Source organism: Penicillium griseofulvum (assembly GCF_001561935.1).
Source record: "Penicillium griseofulvum strain PG3 chromosome Unknown contig_79, whole genome shotgun sequence".
Taxonomy (NCBI): Eukaryota; Fungi; Ascomycota; class Eurotiomycetes; order Eurotiales; family Aspergillaceae; genus Penicillium; species Penicillium griseofulvum.
In genome coordinates, this window is record NW_024467420.1 from 1,605,447 (window position 1) to 1,629,719 (window position 24,273).

Consider the following 24,273-nt stretch of genomic DNA (forward strand, 5'->3'; position numbering starts at 1 on the left):
CTGAAATATATCAAAGCATTATGAGCTCGACTTGAGAGTAAAGTTCATTGAAGGTGATAACAATTAGACTATCTGCCAGGCAGCAGTATAGTCTAGATCATAGATAGATGGGCCTTTGTGCAATCCAGTAGTAGATCGCTGTCTTATTTCCAAAACCATCAAGTTTTGTTTGTTGGTCAACCCATTTCGTTTGTCAACAACTCCAACTTCAATTTTTCATCTCTTCACATCTTCACCTCACTTCATCAGATTATTCATATCTTTGTTATTTGATGCTTCGGTCCTCTCGATTGTTTACACCATTCTTGAATCAAAATGCTGGGCCCGGAGATCGCCAACTTGCTTCAGTTCTTCTATCCCATCGGCAACACACCTGCTGTCTCCTTGACTCAAGGTCTTCCACCGGAAGAAAATGCCATTATTCTGCTTCTCGGATGCGGGGATGTTCGTCATATTCTTTTCACGATACATATGGAGCAACAGACTTTCAACCCTCGTCCTTTAGACGTCACCTGCTGCGATGTAGACCCAGCTGTGATTGGTATAATCACTCATCCATATTTCATGTCGTGATGGCTAATAGGAGAGATCTCCCACAGCTCGAAACATCCTATTGCTATCGCTGGTTCTGGATGATATCGATGGCATCAACGAACAATTGATTTGGAATCTATTCTATCATGGTCGAATCGATAAACGTTCTCTTAAGTTATTACAAATACAGGCAACCAAGCTTTTGTCCCTGTCAACGTCGCCACAAGCATGGCAGCAGAGTCAGTATGGCCGACTGATTAGGACATGCGATCGTGTCTCGATGGAACGGATCCGTGACATGTGGCGTTTCTATGGCGAAAGGAGAGAAGGAGATGATCTTCGACGCTTCAGGAAGAAGCTAGATAATGGATTGCGAAGTGCCCAAAGGTTTCAAAAGTCGGTTGTTGGTGACATCAACGTGATAACAGGAATCCGAGCTGCTGCGCCTGCATGCCTGGATGCTATCCGTGATGTCAGAAAACTGTACAGGAACTATTGGACTTTCGGTATTATCGAGACTGATCGAAGAGCCCGGTCCCTTGCCGTCTATTCCAATCCCATGTTTGCGCACAAGTATGGAAACATGCTTTTGCATTATGGCACCGACCCGCTTCTTAGCTTCCACATCGGCTCATGCTATGCCCCGATTGACCCAAGGTCGCCCTACTCGCGCTCTTCTTCCGAGAAGCCTGGGTTGCACGAAATTGTCAACGCCGCCAAGACAGAGTTCGGTGCCTGGATGATGTCGTTCAGAGTACATTTCATGGCGGACTTGATTACGCTGCGGTTCTTTGTAGGAGATGCGGTGGCTTTTGCATACGCTCTCCAGCAGATGCGTACCGCCGGTCCCTCAAAGCCTTCACATTGGTACCGTGATCGATACCATTTCGACCCACTGATCTTGGATGATGAACACTATTCGGACGGCTCGGCGCCCCTCGTGTTTGATATCATTGATACCTCTAATCTTATCGATCATCTGGGTGCCTTGAATGTGTTCACTGCCACTTCGCCGCTTCTGCGTAATACCTTCTCGGCCACCCTTTACTCAGATAAGCTCGTGCGGACCCAGGAGACTCAGATGTCCCTTCTTGAAACTCTCCTGTGTGGAGAAATGACGACAGTTACTTCTCTTCTCGGCTTGGTTCCCATGGAAGTGGCAAGTAACACTGCATTAACCTCTGCGTCGGATGAAGCATTATGTCAAGACTTGTCGGCGCCCTCATCGAAGGCTAAACAGGTGTTCGTGAGAATTGGGTGGAAGAGACCACTGAAACCAGATGACGCGCCTGTTAAAGCATTGGACCTCATTCACTTTGACTCCACCGGGCTAGCACGGGTTCTCTATCATGTTTTCTTGAAAATGTTCGCCGATGAAGATATTTCTAACGTGTTTGCCGGAATTGAAAGCGCACAAATGTCATCTCTGCCAGCTTACAACCGGGCAAGCTTTGTCGCTTTTCTTTGCCTTGTCAAAACACGGACCAGGACGGACTGGAACACTACGATGATAGAATTGCTTGGGCTCATATATCAAGATACCAGTCTTGCATTGTCCAATGACTACATGCAAGAGCTGAATCTCTGGTTCCATCTGAAGGGTCTTTACTCTTTCGATATTTTAGAACATTCACCAACCAGCTTGATTTCTATTCCACACACAGGCACCTTACAGGGCTGGCAGAACATGCCGCCTGTAGTGAGTGTCACCCTTCGGATTCCTCGAAACAAACTAGAGCTTTTCATTACTGAAGCCACCAAGGCTGGTTTGACGCCTCCACTCCATGCTATCTTGCAATCTCCTCCTCAAACAGCCAACCAGTGGCAAAACATGTTCGCGGAAACTCAGATTGGATTTGGTAACGTTCGAACCAAAGGATCCAGGTACAGCAACTCATTCGAGGTGGAAATTGATCAAGACGAACTGGGATGGAAGGGAAAATCCCCAATGCTTCTTTCTTTCTATGTGCCAAGCTTGATTTTACTCCAAGAACCGCATGCCACTACTGTATCGTTGGCTATCGCGTATTCCCCCACAACAATTCGCGTATTTGCGAATAGCTTAGGACGCTATCTGAGTATCTTCACTGCGAAACAAGAGGATGCTGAATTTGTCTATGTTACCAAGCACCACCCACATCAGAGTGATGTTATGTCAATCTGTGGCTTTAATTTAGTGGACATCAAGGATGAGCTCGATCCCGAAGGGAACTCAGAAACAACCATCACCGCCACCGTGAACGAGCAAAACGGACAAATTTCATCATTCACGAGTCATATCCAAATTCTATCTGAGCAATGGAAAGATCTACTCATGGATGGCAGCACGATCAAGCAATCTTCGCGTTCGCCGTTCAATTATGCTTTATCTCTTGAAAAGGGACCAAGCTTCAAAGCTAACTTCCCTACTCCTGTCTTGGACTCTACCGCGAGAGTGAGAATTGCTCGCAAGTCATCCTACCTTGAGCTCATCGCAGATGTTGCTAAGTCCACTGACTGGTCAACCCTGCCGTCCTTCATGTATCCAGTGTTCTTGGATTCGGGATCACCCGCTCTATGGAATATGTCGCACCTCAATCTCTCATCGTTTCCTACGATAGACCTTTCCAATCCTTCCTCTAAGCGCCTAAGCTGGTTACCGGTCCATCTCCCAACGATGTGGTCCGCACATGAGAGTGCCCTGAGGTTCAAACCTTCCTTGCCGGCTTCCCCGAAAGTTCGGGCCAGAATGGCCTTTAAGAACGGCCTATTCCACATCTTCATACACTTTAGTGGAATATTAGGCCCCCGGTCGACTGTCTTCGCTATTGACTGCCACGAAGAAAAGGGCGTGCATATGCTTGTTTTCGTGTCCACGATGTTACTCGAACTCTCCAATCGTACTGTTGTTCTTGATGCTGCAGTTCTCCCTCTTCGCACTCATCTCATGCCAAAAATTGTCCCTGCGCTCACAGCAATGATGAACAGCAGCCATTCGCCTAAATCCATCCGCACCTCCAAAGACGAGCTTTATCTTTGGACGGAAGCTCTCCCTGCCTGGACTGAGCGATGCCGATCATGGCAACACAAGCCCAGTTGCGAGTACATTGCTACGGAAAAGATCCCACTCTCAACTGACTTCGGTGAAAAGGTTCTTTGCTCGTGCGGAGAGGGCATACTACCAACTGATTTCATGCCCAATTTTCCTGGCTGGAAAGAGCTTGCTGAACACTCTGTCCAAATGGCCATTTCTCCACCATTTCCATCAGCACTTGTTGAAAAGCCTGTCAATCTATCTTCGCTTGCATAGGATAGCAGTGTGAATGGTGAAGATATGAACGGCTGCCAACTCTGTGGGAAGAACAAGCAAGCCAATGATTTGGGCTTGAGCAATTTCTCTTGTTGTCATAGAACAGTACTGTTCGAAGGATTGTCCAAAGGTCGATTTGAAGGAACATAAAAGAGTCTACAAAGCAGATGGAAACTAAGCCGGAAATATGTACGGAGTAATACAAGTTGAATAATGGAATGGCCATATAATGTCACTCATTAATTGCCTAGAGGGGATATGTAAAATCGGCTATGGATAACCCGTGTCTTAATTCTCTCCAAGAAAAGACACAGAATGTATCTTAGGCATAACTGACACGTTCTCATCCTCCCGACCTCGGGACCTCTGGAGGTCTGTTGTTGATGTTGATAAGGATGTTCTTATCAGCTTATCGATAACGCAAAATTTTCAGAGTTGAGCGTCGTCCTTGGTCAACATTCTTTCGCGTACCTCTCAAAATGCCGGAAAAGGTCCGTACCGTGTTCGCCGACTCGGACGATGAGAAGATTGTGAAGCCAAAGCTCTTATCCGAATCCACAGCAGAGCCCGAGCGCAAGAAGAAAAGAAACAAGAAGCGCAAGCTCGAAGATCCCGAAACCTCCAAACCCGCCGATCTGGATGAGCCGAGGGAAATCCCTGCACCCGCTAAGCAGGCAGATAGAGCAGTCGCTGTGCCTAAAAAGAAGCTAGAGACAGCACCTCAAACGAATGGCTCTCTAGCATCAAAGCCCTACCCAAAATCGAAGTCGAGACCCTTCGCCGATACCAAAACCAACTTCACACCCTTACGAGAAAAGGCCAAAGCTCTCCTCGAAACGCGGCGAAAGCTCCCCGTATTCGAAAACGCCGATCTGATCCGCGAACTGCTACGAGAACAAGATGTCATGCTTTTGGTCGGTGAAACCGGTAGCGGAAAGAGTACGCAGATCCCGCAGTTTCTGGTAGACGAATTCTGGTGTCGGCCCGTACCTACGCAAATCACACGGGATGGAAAAACGGAAAAGAAATTGGTCGGAGGATGCATCGCTATCACTCAGCCGCGTCGAGTCGCTGCCATTTCGCTGGCCCGCCGTGTAGCTGAGGAGATGGGTACGCCGCTTGGATCGCACTCGCCTGCTAGCAAAGTCGGCTACTCGGTGCGGTTTGATACGTCTACATCACCTAGTACGCGAGTCAAGTTCCTGACTGAGGGAATGCTGCTCCAGGAGATGTTGCACGACCCGAATTTGACTAAGTACAGCGCTATTGTTGTTGATGAGGTCCACGAACGGGGCATCAATGTGGATCTGACACTGGGATTCCTGCGTAATCTTGTATCGGGCAAGAAGGAGGGCCGGGGTGGTGTGCCACTCAAGGTGGTTGTCATGAGTGCTACAGCTGATATGGAGAGTCTAACGGACTTCTTCAAAGCCGGACTCAAACGTCCGGAGCAAGAACAGAAAGCTATCGAAGGAGCCGATGCTGAGGCCGATAAAATGGATACTTCGACTCCGAAGGATATCTCTGTCTGCCACATTAAGGGACGGCAATTCGCGGTTAAAACTATCTACTCGCCCGCCCCGGTACATGACTTCGTCGACGCAGCGCTCAAAACAATCTTCCAAATCCATCAGAAGGAACCAATGCCCGGTGATATCCTTGTTTTCCTGACTGGTCAGGAAACCGTCGAGGCCTTGGAGCATCTGGTGAATGAGTATGCCATGAGCATGGACCCATCGCTTCCTAAAATTCTGGTCCTACCGCTGTTCGCTGCGCTGCCACAGGCTGCTCAGCAACGAGTCTTCGCCCCTGCCCCACCACGAACGCGCAAGGTTGTGCTATCAACTAATATTGCTGAGACTTCCGTCACCGTGTCTGGAGTACGGCACGTGATTGACTGTGGCAAGGCAAAGGTCAAGCAGTTCCGCACTCGCCTTGGTCTTGACTCTCTCCTGGTAAAGCCTATCTCCAAGTCAGCTGCGATCCAGCGAAAGGGTCGAGCTGGTCGTGAGGCTCCTGGCCAATGTTTCCGGCTATACACAGAAAAGGACTATCTGGCCTTGGATGAGACAAACACGCCCGAAATTCTGCGCTGTGATTTAAGCCAAGCGCTGCTGAACATGAAGGCGCGTGGCGTTGATGATATTGTTGGATTCCCATTCCTGACCCGGCCACCACGTGAAGCACTTGAGAAAGCTCTTCTACAGCTATTGAACATTAATGCCCTTGAGGATGATGGAAAAATCAGCGCCGTCGGCCTACATATTGCCAAGCTGCCCTTGACTCCAACTCTAGGACGTGTTCTGTTGGCAGCTGCTGAGAACGGACATGAATGCTTGTTAGATGTGATTGATATAATCTCTTGTCTCAGTGTGGAGAACATTTTCCTAAACACCACCTCAGAAGAGAAGAAGGAAGCGGCAGAGGCAGCCCGTCGCGATTTATACCGCCGCGAGGGCGACCACCTCACAATGCTGATGACAGTACGGGTGTATGCCGCTGAACACTCCGACCGCAAGGTATGGGCAGAGCGACACCTCGTATCGCACCGAGCGATGCAATCAGTCATGGTGAGTAATACATGATTTCCGGAGACCAATTGCACAAAACTAACATAAACACACCAGGACGTCCGCAAACAACTCCGCACTCAATGTCGACAAGCCAAGCTTCTCACTAACGAAGCTTTGAACAATACCTCATTACACGACCCCTCCCCCATCCTCATTCTCCAGAGTTTCCTAGCTGGATTCGCAACTAATACGGCCCGCCTCGTGCCCGATGGGAGCTATCGTACAATCGTCGGCAACCAAACTGTCGCCATTCACCCATCGAGTGTGCTCTACGGCAAGAAGCTCGAGGCAATCATGTACAATGAATTCGTGTTCACGAACCGCAGTTATGCACGTGGCGTCAGTGCTGTGCAGATGGACTGGGTTGGTGAGGCTTTGGCTGGGAAGGATTGATTGTCCGCTCGATATTCTATATTATAGTAGACTAATATATACCCCATGAGCAATGATACTATGTAGTCATATCAGCATTTTTCATTTCTCTATCTGTCTCTCCAGGCAGATATCCGGAAGCGTATCACAACAGTACTCTCATACAAACCACACCGTGTTCTAGCATTGGTATATAATAATGCAAATGCTTTCTATTTATGTCTTCTTGGCTTTTTAGCAAACTTGGGTTGCACGCCCTTGAATGATCTTGTCCACACGCTTCTCGTTACTGTTTCCATTCTCACCTGCAAGATGCATCGCCTTCTCTAGGCAATATCGATTCCCGCCTCATTTTCTGAAATAATACCAGCAGGATAATTAAGACACTTGAAATACTATTACAAGATAGTCGGCCGTATAAGCGGCCTTGTGATATCTTTTTAGTGATCTTTTCGGCGATCTCTTTAGTGGTCTCCTGAGATATCATCCTGGTTATATATCCCAGTTTTATAGGTCGACGGTAAAAGAAAGGCGGAAAAAGCATTTGTGCAAACGACTTTCTGATATATAAGCTTGTAACCTTTAATAAACTAGTATACGGAGCGGTCAAGAACCAGGCCAAAATGAGACATCAAAGCATGGATAATCTCGAGAAACGGGGTTTTCACCCCTGGCGTCTATACCGCTGTGTATAGGTTTCTATAAGGAGACGTCGTTGCAAGCAAGACCATTAATGGAGAGGCTTTTAAAAGCTGTCTCGATACCCACCCTGGTACTAGCTGAAGTTCCGAGCTAAGTGCTGGAATATATGTCGTTTACCAGTGATCCCGATAGATTTCGCTATCTTGATAGTCTTTGCGGAGTGAAGCATATAGTAGTAATAGTAAGCGGTCCCCTCTGGGGGAGGCCATTCCAGGGGGGTGGATGATCACAATGATTATGTAATGACTAACGTGCTCAGATTAACTCTGTGATCAAAAAGCGGCAAGGAGTGACCACTAAAACAGGGAAAAGATCTCGAGTACCCATTATCCGGTAAAAAGCTAGACGGAGTACATATATTAATGCAATCAGGCACATATTCGAAAGTGATCTGCTTGGCGATATCAAAGTACGGTGTACGGTGTGGCTCTTTTTCGATCCTTAATATAAAATGTGACTGATGTGAAGTCCACACGTCACAGTGTCGATCCCTGTGACTGTGGGCATTTTAAGATTTCTGTTTCAAAATTTGCCTCATAAGACAGTAGCCTAATAGCCTAATAGTCCAAAATACGGAGTAAATCACTTGAAAAGTGGTCTCATTATTTGGTTGCATCATTGGGAGATCATTCCACCTTGGCGAGGGATCGTGGAATCTGTTTTGGGCATAGCCATATTCCCGCTTATCAGCTAATCTGTCCACCTCACCTGGGGACTCGTGGACTCTTTCTGTTTCTTTCTTGAACTTGGAATCTTTCTACTCTATTATACCTCTTCCGATCTCCTTGCTCTAATGTCTCTATCCCCCACTTGATGGCCCGCATTCCCCTTTGATTTCTGGACCCACCAAATCCTCTTATCTGTGTCACTATCTCCCTATCTGCTTTAGCTACAGCACCTGGGCAAGATGGCCTTCCAGGTGCCAACACACGTTCCTCGCCGCAGAACTTCCTATTCAACCCCTCAACCACCTACCCTCGACATCCCCTCGGCCGAACAGCGCGATGACGACACCGCACAATGGGTCCTATTTTCCCCGACCGCTCGTACACACACGACTTCCACCGATCGTACGCGTACTGTTGGAGCTTCTCGACTGAGTGATTTCGGCTCATTCGCAGCCACCCAGTCTGCATTTAGCGTCGAGGATGAACCCGACGCGGATGATGCCCTCGAGGACCCACTCGACGAAGATGGAACTGAACTGGACAGCCTAGATGATGGACTGCATGCCTTTCGAGCACCCGACTTGGTCCCCGCTTCCCCAAGCCGGGTTGATCAGGGCCCGCCGGCGATGCTTCCGGCCCATGACGGGTTAGGCAGTTTCCAGGCCTCGAGTCAGGCAGTCCAGGATCAGCTGTGGCGGCATGAGCAATATAACCCCCAGCGGCCATCGTATGGTCATCTCCAACATCGCCGGAACTCAAGCGTCCAGAGGCATTTGGATACTGTCGAGGAAGGTGAGGCAAATGTCGAGCGGGAAAGATGGCAGCGGATTGAGGAATGGCGCATGGACCAGAGCCGGGCTCTGTTGCAGGAGATCGAACGGGAAACCAGACAGAGACGGACTAGTCTGACCAGCCGATCGAGTCTTCGACGTTCTGTTGATCATATGCCCCGATCCCGCGTATCTGAAGTGTTACAACGGGATTTGTCGCTTTCGAGAGATGCCTCGGAGGACGAAGAGTCTTTCTGGCGCCGTATCACACGAACGGTGATCCGTGACCTGATCGGGATTGATGATTCCTTGCTCTCCGTGATCTTTGGTGAGTCGTTGCCGCTGGACGCGCAACCTAATACCCAGGAAGATCAACTAGACATGGAAACGGTGCTGGCCCGCGAACCAGAGCCAGAATATGGCGATTCACCACTGTGGCAGGCAAAGGTGCTTAAGACGATCGCGCATGAGCTAGGGATCCTTGTCCATCAACTCTGTGAACACCCAGGGGCATTTACAACATATTATCAAATGACTAAAGATATATCCGCCGAATATGCGGGGATGTCTCTCAACCGCCTAACGGAAAGCGGGATCTCTCAGAAACCCGCCGAATCCACCCCATCAACTATCGCTGATACAATGGATGAGTCCATACAGTCCCCGCACTTCATACCCACACTTCGAGACTCAAATCGAGAGCACGAAGCACAGTGGGGTATTGAAGATGAGGATCCCAAGCGCCCTGACCAACTCCCCGAATCAACAAAACTTCAACAAGAAGCTGAGTACTGGGAAAGCGGACTTGATGTAATGATGGTCTTCCGGTACCTCCGTAGCCGCTTTAGCCGCCGAGGTTACATGCCCAACGAAACGCACACACCAACTCCACCCCGCCGCCCCCAAGATGCATCCCGCCGAGCAGCCATCATCCGGCAACATCACCCTCTAGTGGCGCGAGCACACTCCCGATCACAAACCCAAACCCGTCGCGCATCACAGTTCTCCGGTGTATCAAACCCAGCGGGTATTTCGTCCCCACTCCTACGACCCCATCTCCGTCGGCCTAGCTCCAGCTGCGCAAGCCAGAGCGCCAAGCTCTCGGCTATTTCCAGTCGGCGGACGATGACAAGTTCTAGCCGGAACTACTGGGATATCGGTGGCAGCGAAAGCAATAGCGCCATTGGTGTTGGAGCTGGGCTCGGAAACTGGGGTGGGGTGTGAACACTTGCATATTTGCAAAACGCATGATGCATCTGTTGGAGTCGATGGGTGTCAATGCCAATTCAGGGTATTTCTGGCGATATACTGGCATATACTTTCTCATGATCCTTTAACGAACGAGCAATCTCTAGTTTCATTGGCTTTTGTTTACACCTGTGGATTATGGTGTTGGGGATTTGTTATTCTCAGTCTCTTCTCTTCATATATTAAAACTCGAACATAAGGCATATACCATATTGTCATCAACCAATACATTTCGGTTCAACGGTCAAGGTGGTTACATAAATATTTTGAACAGTCAGTGCGAGAAACTACCTGAATCTCCATAATTACCCCATTTTCTGCACTCGTGGAGGGTTCAAAACCAGGCACCATCCTGCCCGCATAGTTGAACACCTACAGTGTTTTATTCGATCTCCTCACCATAGCATACAGTTCATTCAAACTCGGACAATCTTTAAGGCTTTCATAGGTACAAGCCTCCACTCAGGTATCGAATATGGAACAGACAATTTTACCTCGTGTGTAATTGGCCCATTTCCATATATCATCCCCTTTATGAGGTCTGGAAGACTGGCCTAGAGACCATTGTACGTATTTCACAAATTGAATCTTGATCTAACAGAACAAATCAGTTTGCCGCTACACCCCAAGGCAAATCTCCATCAAAGATAGGCTTTCCTTTACTTTCTGGCGCATCAACATCAAAGTCGAAACGATCCGGCACCTCAAACCCAGCCTCAAGATGATGTCTAACAAAGAGCAAGGAAACTCCATCCCGGTACAACCAAGCATCTTCTGTCCTTCGTTGCCATTTCTCCAGTGCAACCCTCATCTCCTCAAGAACAGACTGATACTCAGGATCTTTCGCAAGGTTACGAATCTCATTAGGATCAGCCTGGATATCGTACAGTTCCTCAGCCGGACGGAAGAAATAATCCTTCAAAGGTCTAGACCCAATCATCTTAGGGCTCGTATCGGCATTTCGAATTTCCTCCCATGTCAAAGACCCATAGATATCAGCAGCAAATGGGAAATCGAGTCTCCAAGCAATGTTGCGGTGATACTTGTATCGACGGGTGCGCATCATACGCGTCGGCCAGTAATTAGTGACCTCGTGGAATGTGTGTGAACCAAAGACCTGGCCCCAGTCCTCAAGAGAGGATGTTTCAGCGAGGACAGGAAGTATCGAACGTCCGATGCGCTCTGGATGCTCGGGATTAGGATGTTTCGCGTAATCGAGAAGAGTGGGCAGAATATCGATGTACGAGACCATATTCGGGTTTGTGATTCCGGCAGGTGATCCAGGACATTTCATAATCAAGGGAAGACTGACACCGGCATCGTACAGTGTTGTCTTGGAATTAATGAATGGAGGCCCATTGTCGCTCAGGAAGATAACCAACGTATCATCTGCCAAACCGGACTTTTTCAATCCGTCAAGAACCATGCCCACGCCTTGGTCGAGCCGAGAGATGGACTTATAATATTCTGCGAATTCGTAGCGGACTCCAGGTAGGTCGTTCACGAACGGGGGAACTTCGACGTCTTCAGGCGAGTAATCGATCTTCTTCACGCGGGCGTCGTACTCGCCGTCATTTCCGAACCCGGAGCGAGTCCAGTCCCGGTGAGGATCGATGAAGCCGATTGTCAAGAAGAACGGTTTCTCCTCTGCACTTGACTTTTCAAAGAATGCTGAAGCTTGATCAGCAACGGATGCCACATCGCGACTGTCACTCTCTGCCCGCATATCCCAAGGGTAAACGCCGGACGGTCCAACGTGGACCTTGCCAATCAAGCCAGTGGTGTAACCATGCTTAGAGAAGAGAGCAGGTGCAGTCTCGACATGGTCGAAAGTCGTAAAGTGGTGGCGGTTATTGTGTAGCCCGTACTGTCCATTCTGGTGAGTGTGTAGGCCGGTATAGATGACGGAGCGACTAGCACTACAAGAAGCAGTCGAGGTAAAAGCCTGATCGAATTTTGTCCCCTCGGAGGCTAGCTGGTCCAGATTTGAGGTTTGGATCTTTGTATTTCCGTAGCAGCCCAATTGTTTGCCTAGATCGTCGGCAATCATGAGCAGGATATTGCGTTTAGCCATGGTTGCGATGAGATCTCAATCAGGTCTCTTTTGGGATTCCGATGTGCAAAGTATTTTTTTTCCTTCTATAACATACCACTGGGATCCCCGCGATATTCATATTTAGCTTAGCTTGCGATAGACCGGATGTCGGGTTGCTAGAGGGGAGCTATTGCGCGGATATCGGCCGGATCTCGCGTAGAAGTCGAGTCATGGCCCCCATTCAGGTCCACTATGTGGTTGCGCCATAATGCGAGTTTATTTCGTGAGTGTACGAATATGGATGTCCCAAAGACTTGGATATAGTGGAGAGTGACAAAGTGGGAAGATGTACGGAGTAGACAGCACTGCCCTAAGGCAACTTGGTGCCATGAACATAGGTGGATGCAACACAATTATTATTGATATAGGTATCCATATATCCAGCTCCTAGCTACTTTATAAAGCAAAGATCTACTTCTTCGGGCTATTGTTTACTTCTTTGGCTCAAAAATGGCCTTGGGCACATTGCCAGCCTCCAAATCCTCCTTCGCCTGTTCAATATCAGCAGCAAGTCGGCTTGGTACAGACTTAGCCTTGAAAGCCCAGATGCTTTCATTATTGAAGCTTGCATCGATCTCTTCCAGGGACTTGCCGCATGTCTCTGGGAAGAGAAGGAAGACGTGGATCGCGGCAACGAAACAGAAGGTTCCGAACAGGAAGTACATCTGCGACTGTCAGTCATATATTTTACATATTTAGCAAATTCTAAACGCACCTTGTATTGGATATGTTGGAACCCAGGAGGAGAAAAGAAAGTCAAAGCAAAATTGCAAGCCCAGTTGAAGAATGTCGCCAGAGAAACCGATTTGCTACGGATATAGAGAGGGATGATCTCGGGGGGATAGGCCCTATGGACGAAGTTAGCTCTTGGTATGAAAAAGGAATATCAATCAAATGTACCATCCTAGAGGTCTGGCGAGAGAGAAGATGTTAGCTATCAATCTTTCAACTAATCAAGGAACAAGGTACTCACCCCCAACTAGGCGCATATATAGCAATGAACAAGTAAGAACAGGCAATAGTTGCTTTCGATGCTCTTCCATCAGTCACCCTCCACGTAACCGTGGGGGAGCCCTTAAGGCCTCCAGGAACAGCCTCCCCGTATGATTTCATGAGGGCTCCCTGGACGAACTGAAGAATGGCCATGCCAAGAGCACCTGCAATGAATAGGCGGCGGCGTGGGAGACGATCCATAAAGAGCAGTGCAGGGAGTGTCATGACCACGTTGATGATGTATTGGATTGTGGCGGATAGGAGGGCATTGTTGCCCGTCAGGCCAGCCATCTGTGCGTATCATGTCAGCGCTAGATGCCACTTCGAATGGATTCTCACGTAAGTCTTACCTGAAAAATATACACAATGTAGTACATCATAGCATTTGTTCCGCTGAGTTGGGACCAAACATGTGTGAAAATACCGCAATGCACACGAATGATGTTTCGTGAATTGAATACTTCAGACCAGGCAGTGCTCTTGTATTGCCGCTCGAGTCTTGAGATTAGTCAGTAACAGCAAATTGATTGATCAAGTCAAGGAATCTTACTCAAGCTTTTCGCGAATTTCGGTAGCTTGTGCAACAACAATCGGATCAAGGGTATTGCCCTTAGCGTGCAGTCGTGCAAGAACATCCACAGCCTCCTCCCACCGGTCTTGTGTAGCCAGCCAGCGGGGAGATCTAGGCATCATAGGCAAACAGGCCATGAGGATAATACCTGGGATCATTTGGAGACCCCAGGGGAGACGAAATGACGCCAGGCTGCTCATGAATGATGTGCCGTATGATATAAAATACATAATAAGGATCTGAAACCAACGTTAGCCAGCTATAATCCGACAGAGCAAAGAATTGATCACATACGCCCCAAGTAATCATCCACTGTTGCAAGCTGAGCAGTCTACCACGCTGTTGTGGTAAACTGATTTCAGCAATCAAAATTGGACTAGAGACAGTGTTAGCGGCGGCGCTATGGTCTTGAAAGCGTATATCTTACCCTTGACTAGTAAGTATTCCCACCGCGAAGCCATTTATGATACGCGAGATAATCAACATGGCAACATTTTGCACTGCACTCATCAAAATGGAGCCAATCAACCACAAGACGCACGCAATAAACATCGAATCACGACGGCCATATCGGTCACTTGTCCAGGAGGAAAATAGAGAACCAAGCAGCGAACCACCAGCCATACTAGCCGTGATCCCACCCTGAGCAACCGAATTCGGTTTATTGAAGTAGGTCTTGTAATTATCGGTGCCAATAATAGCAGACATGCTGGAAACATCGAAGCCTTGGATTAGACCACCGATGGTGGCCAGTCCACTGATAAGGTAGACATTATTCAACTCCGGTATTTTGCCCATCTTGACAAGATTGATATATAGTTTGACAAAGAAAAAAGATCATAGAACTCAGCAATACTCCATGCCCGGGGCCCCGGATTTTATGTAGCTCCACTTTGTTGAGATGAGTTCGAGAGCTTCGTTTGTAGCTCATTGTGATTGGTTCTAGAGCCGATATCCGCCATGTTTTGGCGACAGCCGAAGAATTCTGGTCAAACGTCAAATGGATATAGAATGGTGAAATAGTGGCGTGTGGAGCTAAGAAGTATACCATTTATTTGGAATTCTCATTATTAACGCAGCTGGTTCATTGGTTATATATCCTCGGCAATATTCTGAGGATCGCGAGAATCATGAAGTTACGAGGAAGCTACTAGCCCTAAGCTCAATCGGGGGTTTTGCCGCAATCCCCCGCCATCGGGGATATCCACGCGAGATCCGGTTCTCTCTTCCTGTCCCTTTTCTAGCATTTCATACCTCGGGAGTCGGCAGTCATGTTATCGTGGAGTGGAGATAAAGAATCCTCAAGGAGATCTCGATCAGGTTAGACCCACTATTCCATGCCAAGAAATCCAAGTATATGCAAGGGCTAAGAATTCTAGGATGCTTTCTGTGTCGCGCACGCAAGGTAAAATGCGATGAGCGCTGGCCAATATGCTCAAACTGTGAACGTCTCGAATTGGAATGTCCTGGCAATCCAGGTCAGGTTGGGTTTCCTGCGAGAGTGCAGAAGAGTGGTAACCGCGACGCAACATTAACACAAGCGGGTACAATACGACACCGAGTGTCTAAATCATGTCATGCTTGTCGAAATGCAAAGTCCCGGTGTTCCGGGGGAGAAAAATGTACCCGGTGCTATCGAAGAGACATTGAATGCACCTATAGCACCGGCCGCGGGCAACAGATTCAAAGCAAGTTGACTTCTGAACCAAACCTGAGCGTCCATACCCCATCTTCAGGCTCTGTGATTACACCAAATGTCCCTCAATCAATTCAATATACTTTTCAACCACCTGCTGAAAGCACTCCTAGCGCCATCCCATGGTATATTCTTTCATTCTGCTCATTGAACTGTGACATTAACTAAGCTAGGCTTCACACCACACAACTACCCGATAAAGAGCGAATTCTTGTTCTAGTTGAAGAATACTTTGCTCATGTTCACCCTTTACGTTGCTTTGGCTTTGTGCATAAGCCCTCGTTCATGCAACGATTGGACGAAGACCTAGAGTCCTGTTGCAATAATGAATCTCTTCTTCATATTATTTGCGCGCTGGGGGCAAAGTAAGTCTAAGCGCCGTTTCCATGCTCATTTATTGAATTGTTATCTTACGAGCAATAGGTTCCTGGCGCTTGACCATCCCTCCCAATTTCCCCCGGAATCAATACTCACAGCTGGTAATCAGTGGGCGAAAATTGCCAAAGCGCGAATATTTGCGGACTTGGATGATCTTTCCCTCGAAAAATTGATGGTAAGACCTGTGATGCCCATACATGCAACCACTGGCTCTACTGACTGATTGTCGCTCAACCAGACTGCAATACTTTTGTATGATCATGATCTTCGAATCGGAAGCTATGCAAGTGCATTCATCCTGAGTGGTATCACTGCAAGGATTTCACAAGCATTGCAACTTAATCTTGAAAGCTCTGCTGATGTTCTTTGTACGCAGTCGGATTCTACATGTCCTATTGTAAATGAATCAAAGCGACGTCTGATGTGGAGCTGTTATGTCATGGACAGTTGGGTGGGCAGTGGTGTCAACCAGCTCACTCTCCTTGAAGACAAAGATCTCAAGATTCAGCTTCCTTGTCATAGTCACAACTTCTCTCTGGGGACCCCCTGCATTACTGAAGTCCTAGATGAGGGCAAGGTTCTTAGCTTTATTCCAAAAGAGCAGACTCATTTTCAACCCGCTCAAAATATGGGCATAGAGGCTTATTTTATTCGCCTTGTGAGCATCCGGAAACGAATTCTTCGGTAGGGCCATGTTGCCTCCAACTCGATCATGTATCGTTTGCTTACTTTAGGTCATTTACTAGATATGTCAAACAGCTTGATACGTCCAAACCTCCCTGGGAACCCGATTCTGAATTTCAAGAGTTATCGACTGAATGTGAAAACTGGCGGCAGTATCTCCCAAACAGTCTGAAATGGCACACAAGTACGATTTGGGCCCGCAAGGAATCATCGCAGCTAGGTGCGTTGACACTGCTTTGGTGTACTTATCACCAAACGTTAGTTGATCTCTATCGCATTGGCATGCCCGCCCTTTTCCGTATAAGACGACATGTCGACTTTCCATCGGACAAGAAAGAGTTCTTGGATTATTGTCGCAGGGTCTGCTTCGACAGCGCTCGGGAAGTCTCCAAGATAATTGTCGAAGCATTGAAACATGGAATCAAAGCTCTGGCTGATACTTGGCTTTGCATCATTGCACATGACAGCACCAAGGTCATGTTGTATTATTTAAGTCATGTCACAGACTCATCGCCTTCTTTAAGTGCGTCCGACTCAAACGAAACGACGATTCTAGTGAACAAAAATCTTGAAACACTCAAGCAGATGAGATCTCTCGTTGCAACAGCGGAGCATTGCGTACGTCTCGCGTTCTCCCGTACATATACTGTGCGGAAAGCAGCCACTAACCATTTCTATCTAGTACCTTTCTGTTGTTAAAATGATGGTTTCAGCAGGTCTTCACCCTGAATTTGCACATCATTCTACACAAGAACGTGACTCAGAAGAAACAGAGGAAATGTGAGGCTCGGAACTGAAGTATTCTGGTAGTGACTTGCTGACCTTTCCCATAGTCCCTCCCTTTCAGGATCCTCCGTTGAAGAAACGCCTGAAACTGTGTTGAATCCGCTCGCGATTTATCGTATGGCGCGAACAGCCTTACATGGCAAAGATAGACGGGGGTCGACCTCAAATTCACCTTCAACTACGAATACCGCGTCGCCTGCCATATCACAGTCCAGAACAACTGTTGGACAATCTTATCAGAACTCGGATATCATAAATCCGCAACGCATCCCTGGACTAGAGCAATCACACCAACTACACTCATCCCGGATTGATGACCGATCTACCATGATACAGCCCTTCTATTCCGCCCCCGATGCCCAATCAATAAATTCCAGCAACTTCCCACAGTTGTCATCTTTCGGCGCTGTCGGGTCGTGGGATCCGGCCGAAATGGCTGTAATTAACATGTTGGACGATGGAACTTCTCCTTGGCCCGCAGAATATCTTACAGGTGGCCAGTCAGGGGTCGATCCTTTTCTTTTTCCATTTTAGACTTGGTGTATGGCCAACTTCATAAATGCACCACCTTGATCCATTTGGTTAGCGTTCTAGATTCCTGCGAGTTGCACAAATCCAACCCCTATGTAAGGGCTAGTGCCATATTATGCTCCGTTTCCAATATGGAACGCGATGTCCGTGCCCTCTAGTCACGGTAATTTCCCAAAGCTCAAGTTCCACATAGAACCATCGTGTGATCCCATCATATTGAACAGGATAGAAAACTTACGATAATTGGGCAAAAACGGTGTTCCGATCCCCCGTGAAAGAGACACGGCATGATGTTGAACGACCTTCTATCCTACACTTGGGTTCCAAGTTTGAGCCAACGCTAGCTATAAAATGGCGTGGATGACAGCGATGTGGTTATATGCTGTGAACTTACTCACTTTGCCATTTCGCAATGGCTGCATCAACTCCGAATAAATATGACTTCATTGTTGTGGGTGGTGGAACCGCTGGAAATGTCGTTGCAGGTAGACTAGCAGAGAATTCCGACGTGAAAATACTTGTGATTGAAGCTGGAATTGGGTTAGTATTCTACCAACCTGCCAGTAGCTAAACTGACACAGTAATAGTAATCCAAACGATATCCCAGAGATAACAACGCCCGCTCGCGCATTCGAACTCCGAAACAGTAAATATGACTGGTCCTATCAGACAACCTTCGTCGACAGGTCTGACTACGAGCGTGTTGAGAAACCAAATACCCATGGAAAGGTGCTTGGTGGTAGTAGCAGCTTGAACTATCTCACCTGGATTCATGGTAGTAGAGAAACACTTGATGCGTGGCGGGAGTACGGCGGGGATGAGTGGACATGGGAGAAGTGCGAGCACTATTTTCAAAAGGTATAGTATATATCTGATTGGTTGAATGGAGTATCACTTGCTAATAAGCTCATCTTCAGCCAGCCTCATATCACGATGATGAGAGAGTGTACGATCCCCTCTTTTCCAAGATCGGACGCGAGGGTCCACTCCATATTTCCCACCCCAATCTGCTCTCAGAAACTCGCGCTTTCCGAGATGCTCTAACGCAGGCATGGACTAGCAAGGGTCATGAACTAAAAGAAGACATCTACAATGGCAGATTGGAGGGTTTGACTCACTGTGTCAGTACAGTCTACGATGGAGTCCGGTCAAGCAGCGCAGTATACCTCACTGGGAAAGAAAATGTTGAGATATTGCATTCCACCGTCGCGACAAAGATCAACTTTGAAGGCGATACTGCAGTTAGCGTGACATTTGTCGGAACTGATCACAACGAAACCACATTGAAAGCAAAGAAAGAGATCATCATTGCAGCTGGAGTTTTCGAAACGCCCAAGCTATTGCTTCTTTCCGGTATCGGTCCCAGACGTGAACTGGCTCGTCATGGAATTCACCCTGTGATAACGTCCGAGCATGTAGGCGAGCATCTTCTCGATCATCCAATTCTTCCACACGTTTTCAAACTGAAGGATGGCTTGGGTTTGGACCACATTCTTCTTCAAGAGGGGCCTGCCCGCAATGCTGCCTTGAAGCAATACGAGAAGGATAAAACGGGCCCACTGGCTAGCGGCCTTCTTGAGATGGTAGCCTTCCCACGCATTGACGAGCAACTGGAGAAACATCCGATGTATCGCAACGCCAGGACAAATAATGGAGGAAAAGATCCTTTAGGACCTGCAGGTCAACCCCATTTTGAGATTGACTTTATTGTATGTTGACAATCAACAGCTGAAAAGGGTCTTGAGTGCTAATTCAGCCAGCCCATGTTTTGCGATGCTTTCCAGTGGCACTTCGATATCCCACCCCAGGGAGACTGGCTAACGGTTGTTGTCGACCTTCTCCATCCACAGTCACAGGGCGGGTATGTGAGACTCAATTCGATAGATCCACGTGAACAACCCGACATCAATCTCAACTACTTTACCGACGAGCTGGATATCATCGCTTTGAGAGAGGGTGTTCGTTTTATCGACGATATCCTTCTAAACGGTGATGGAATGAAAGAGATCATTGCTGAGGATTTTCCGTGGCCCGTGCCCCGCGAGTCAGATGAAGAGATGGATCGCCTTGTTATGGATCGGGCGCAGACTGGATATCGTGAGTTTAATGCGATATTTTGGTGCCAATTTGATGACTGATTTTTCAGATCCCTGTGGTACTGCCAGACTGTCTCATGACATTGATCAAGGTGTGGTGGACTCTAAACTGAGAGTTCATGGTGCTAAGAGACTTCGCATTGTTGATGCGTCCATCATTCCAGTCATTCCGGACTGCCAGATACAGAATGCAGTCTACATGATTGGAGAAAAGGTATGTCGATAAGCTAAACTTGTGAAACTTGGTTCTAACTGTTTTAGGGTGCCGATATAATCAAAGCGGCTTATCCGGAGCTCTATTAATGAGTGTGAGTCTATGGACTACGCTGTTGTATCAGTCACTCTTTTCTGAATGTCTAGGATCTTCAAAGATGCAAGTTACTACTCGTAGTCGGTCTATCTTGCGATGCAGAGTTGAATCATTGTGAATTTATGGACCAAGACAATGTTTTGTCGGTCTTCTAGAATCATTATTCCCCCGTATAGTACTCCGTAGACCACATAAAGTAGTCACCTACTAAATTGTACTTGGAAAATATGTATAGGGTGCCAATAAAAGAATAGGCAGAAACACAGCTAATCGAAAACTTAGATATTCACGAAAAAAACTTTGAAGCTCTCTCGTACTCGTACGGATGTCTCTATTTAGAGTACGCAGCGATCCTTGGTTCAGCAAAGTGGATGCCCGCAAAATAGTGGAGCAGAAGGTTTCTATGTTTTCGGTAACTTACGTATCCTGACGGTACTGCTGTACCGTTACACGTTTGAACTTCTAAACACCAGAAAATACTGTTGAGTAAGTATCTTGTTTATTTTAGACAAAAGGGGAATGTGGTGGTTCAAGCCCTTATTCAGGTCAGAGTAATATTTGTTGTCTTCTTATTGCTTTCCAACTAGCAATGTAGCGATGATGCTATTCATCAAAACACTTTCAAACCCACCTTGGCCAGTATATATAAATTTGAATATCCTAGCTTCAATAGCCCGGAGTATACTGCTGCTCTTTGTATTCCGCTTCCCCGAGATCAAATGTAAAATGGATTGTCTATATATGTAGTATTGAAATTGGCAACGAGAATACATGAAGGAAAGAAAAAGATAAGGGATTAGGATACAGTAGGAACTTGACTTCACATCATCATGCATCGAGTCCTGTGTAGCTTTTCCAGGCTGACATATTCCCCTCGTGTGCATTTTATTCTCCGGATCTTGATCTCCGCTTTCCCTTCCTCATGCCACCATCTCAGATATTGAACCTTGGCCGTATGGAATTCAAGTAGGCAGATCTCCCACTTCCCTCCACTCACCATAACCGATGTCTCGCCCATTGGAAAATGAAACTCAGGGAGGTATATTTCACTCGGGGCGTGAGGCGCTGTTTGATTTGCAATGAATCGCATTGTGAATGTACACTTCTTCAAATCAAAAGTGTAACTGTGTAATCGCCCATTCGTGTAGATCGGAGTAGGGCGGAGATATGCTTCCGCCGCCCTGTAGCCCTGTTGCGGCTGCAGATCTACCTGGGAGAAATCGCTGAGGGAGCATCGTGGTGTCAAATTCTTCAACGTGCCTAATTCCCTCTCTTCCACGCCGAGAAGATGGTCAGTTGAACCAGGCCTTTTTACATCGATAATGGATTTGATAGGAAATTTCAAATCCTTGGGTGAGAATATGGAGAGATCCTCCCCATTCCATTGATCGCCCCATTGATGGTCATTCTAAGTAGAGTTAGTGATGGTTATCGCTATCTAAATTAATCCTGTATACATACCTCTGCCATATAAACCCACAATGCAAACCCATTGGACTTGCTTCCTTCTAAAGCAAAATGATTGGCATCCATTGCTCTGATCTGGTTACGGTAGTCTCCAGTCTTGTATGCATGTTTGTCATTCATATCATATGGGATGCCAATCTCGGTAAATATTAGGGGATGATCACCCATATGTTCAAGACTTTCTTCGCGCAGAAACTTCAGTTGATGACGTAGGCTCTTTCGAATCGATCTCTCGCCGATTTTCATTGCGAAGGCTGGCGCAAGGTACTTGCCACGGAGCAAGCCGACAACGTCCATATTGTAAAGTCGATTCCTACTAGGGTCAATATCACGAACGTAAGGTAAGGTCTCAGTACTAACCAGTGCTTTGTTATAAGAGTCAAACCATCATAAAAGTGAACCGCATGAACCATGTTTGGATCATCATCTGCGGTGTCCTTGAGGCTTGGTGGTAGTTCCATGACAGGTGGCTGGCAAAACATAATAGTGCTCCCACACACTCTGCGAATCGCTTGCTTATAAGCTCGATAGTGATTTAGAAAGTAAGAGTTTGTAAAGCCTTCGTAGTCAAGTATCTCGCCCGTCCGTAGATTCCTTGAAAAGTAGTCTTTTTGTAGCAGGCTGGGGTTGCTTTTGGACGAATCCCAAACTCCATGTTGCGCCCAGAGGCATTCACCGAGCCTCCAACCTGGATCGCGGTTCCAGCCATATTGAGAGTCGTCATATTCAGTGGAAAGCCAAGCTAGTTCGCCCTTTGTGTTGATAACCTCCCTCCCTGTCTGGTATGGGCCAAACCCCCCGAAAGACCAGGTTTTAACCTCACAGGGCCGACCGGAGCCAATTATCATACCCTGAAAGACTGTTGGAGACGTTCCGAGTTGCAGATGCTGCTCTGGTGGGATTGACGAAATATCTTGAATCCCGATCAGTCCTTTATTGGGTTCGTTTATACTTTCCCACCCAATGACAACCTCTCCTTCGAGGCCACCAGCGCTTTGAATTCTCTGTGCAAGGTATTCGCATGCCGCAATAAAGTGGCTTTGTAAATAATCCTGGATATTCACACCATCAATGATCGCTTTCGGTGCGAAATCTCGACCTGCCCAGAACAGAGTAAACATCGTCTGGCAGGCTAACCTAGTGTAGTTCGTACACCAAAGCATCTTCGGGAATTCTGAGGGGTTATCCCATGTGTTGTGGACGAGGGCAGCTTGTGTATTTTTGAAATTCTTGGGATTTAGTCCTGCAGCATAGAGCGTCCATGTAGGTGCTCCGGACCCTCCTGATAATCGGGACCACTTCGAATAGTAAGCTTAGTCCTCACGGATAGAGTGACTGAAAATCAGACTCACAACGTCCTGATGCGGATCCATGAAAACATAGAACTTGTATTTCTTGGCGACACGAAGAATTCCAATGGTGAAGTCAATCCATTCCTCGTCATAGATCTTAGGGCCAGTGTGTTCAATTGCCTCCCAAGTAAAGATATATCTGATCGTGTTGTATCCCCATTTTCGCAGACGTTTGAAATGCGTGTCCGCATCTTCCAGGGAGAACGGCCTTCCCACGAACGATACATCCGCGTCGAAGAACCCCTGGAGGTTGTGGGATCTGAGATCCGGAGTTTTAGGATATTTAGCGTCGCCTGCCACATTTATTCCCCGCAAAATGACTTCTCGATTCAGGGGGTCACGGAATGTTTGACCCTCAACGCGCAGACGAAGTTGACTCATATCGTCGATCGCGTTTCATGAACACTTGAACTTAGTTGATGATTTGAGGAGAACCAAGATCGAACTGTATGCAGGAATTGCTGAGGCACACTGGTTATGGAAGGAAGATGTGGAAAAGACTAACGAATGGTATACCTAGAAAACCAAATGCGAAATTAGCAAGAGTCGGCTTAGAAAGTTGGACCACAAGTTCTAGGTTGGAAAAAGTGTGCAAAACATCTCGAGATAAGGTCGACTTCACTCACCTTATTCGGTTTGAAATTGTGCATTCTAAGGCTCTCTAACAGAGAGGTAGGTAGTGGTAAAGTTAGGAAAGTAGGCGCAAGCCCTAATGATCTCATAGAAATCTGAAGGGAGCTGATAAAGCGTAAACCTTGATTTGACTCCACCGGTATGTATTATAAAAACTGTATATTCTAGGGATGCGTCTTCAAATGTTCCTCACAATGATTAGACCAGTGATATAAGCTTTCAAATGTCATGACTAAAGAGATATTCAATATTGCATATCTAGAACTACTCGTTACTAACTATGTAGTCATTGCATATATTCAACTTAACGAGCTTCTAGTTTTGAATTCCGTACGTGTAATAGTATCATAATTTATGTACAGAGAATACCGTATTTGTGTTCTTTGGTTTGGGGGGACCATTGATCCTCCAGCAATGTTAATTTGAGTTGCCGCACCTAAAATAATGACCAATCAGACGAGTTTATTCTCTCAATGGTGGGTTTGGGTTAGAGATCCCTATACGAATACGCATAGGCAAAAATTT

General features: G+C 47.1%; 7 protein-coding genes across 7 annotated transcripts; 4 read left to right on the forward strand and 3 right to left on the reverse strand.

The window, feature by feature from the left end:
• Window positions 1-315: 315 nt before the first annotated feature.
• On the forward strand, window positions 316-3,823 carry PGRI_005090 (DUF4470 domain-containing protein; the record flags this gene model as incomplete). Its single annotated transcript, XM_040788222.1, has 2 exons — window positions 316-534; window positions 584-3,823. The coding sequence occupies 2 exons, from the start codon at window positions 316-318 to the stop codon at window positions 3,821-3,823; spliced, it is 3,459 nt and encodes a 1,152-aa protein (XP_040651994.1).
• A 479-nt stretch (window positions 3,824-4,302) lies between these two features.
• PGRI_005100 (putative ATP-dependent RNA helicase (Hrh1)) lies at window positions 4,303-6,789 on the forward strand (the record flags this gene model as incomplete). The annotated part of the gene is made up of 2 exons (XM_040788223.1): window positions 4,303-6,393; window positions 6,451-6,789. 2 exons carry the CDS (start codon window positions 4,303-4,305, stop codon window positions 6,787-6,789), a joined length of 2,430 nt encoding a protein of 809 aa, XP_040651995.1.
• A 1,588-nt stretch (window positions 6,790-8,377) lies between these two features.
• On the forward strand, window positions 8,378-10,132 carry PGRI_005110 (uncharacterized protein; the record flags this gene model as incomplete). Its single annotated transcript, XM_040788224.1, has 1 exon — window positions 8,378-10,132. The coding sequence occupies one exon, from the start codon at window positions 8,378-8,380 to the stop codon at window positions 10,130-10,132; it is 1,755 nt and encodes a 584-aa protein (XP_040651996.1).
• A 631-nt stretch (window positions 10,133-10,763) lies between these two features.
• Window positions 10,764-12,230, reverse strand: PGRI_005120 (sulfatase family protein; the record flags this gene model as incomplete). The annotated part of the gene is made up of 1 exon (XM_040788225.1): window positions 10,764-12,230. The coding sequence occupies one exon, from the start codon at window positions 12,228-12,230 to the stop codon at window positions 10,764-10,766; it is 1,467 nt and encodes a 488-aa protein (XP_040651997.1).
• A 452-nt stretch (window positions 12,231-12,682) lies between these two features.
• Window positions 12,683-14,613, reverse strand: PGRI_005130 (sugar porter family MFS transporter; the record flags this gene model as incomplete). Its single annotated transcript, XM_040788226.1, has 7 exons — window positions 12,683-12,916; window positions 12,967-13,099; window positions 13,225-13,535; window positions 13,595-13,742; window positions 13,795-14,054; window positions 14,110-14,191; window positions 14,243-14,613. The coding sequence occupies 7 exons, from the start codon at window positions 14,611-14,613 to the stop codon at window positions 12,683-12,685; spliced, it is 1,539 nt and encodes a 512-aa protein (XP_040651998.1).
• A 3,689-nt stretch (window positions 14,614-18,302) lies between these two features.
• PGRI_005140 (GMC family oxidoreductase) lies at window positions 18,303-20,289 on the forward strand (the record flags this gene model as incomplete). Its single annotated transcript, XM_040788227.1, has 6 exons — window positions 18,303-18,430; window positions 18,478-18,748; window positions 18,808-19,599; window positions 19,651-19,987; window positions 20,037-20,200; window positions 20,248-20,289. The coding sequence occupies 6 exons, from the start codon at window positions 18,303-18,305 to the stop codon at window positions 20,287-20,289; spliced, it is 1,734 nt and encodes a 577-aa protein (XP_040651999.1).
• Window positions 20,290-21,116: 827 nt separating this feature from the next.
• PGRI_005150 (sterylglucosidase 1) lies at window positions 21,117-23,496 on the reverse strand (the record flags this gene model as incomplete). Its single annotated transcript, XM_040788228.1, has 4 exons — window positions 21,117-21,704; window positions 21,758-22,076; window positions 22,124-23,061; window positions 23,116-23,496. 4 exons carry the CDS (start codon window positions 23,494-23,496, stop codon window positions 21,117-21,119), a joined length of 2,226 nt encoding a protein of 741 aa, XP_040652000.1.
• Between the last annotated feature and the right edge of the window lie 777 nt (window positions 23,497-24,273).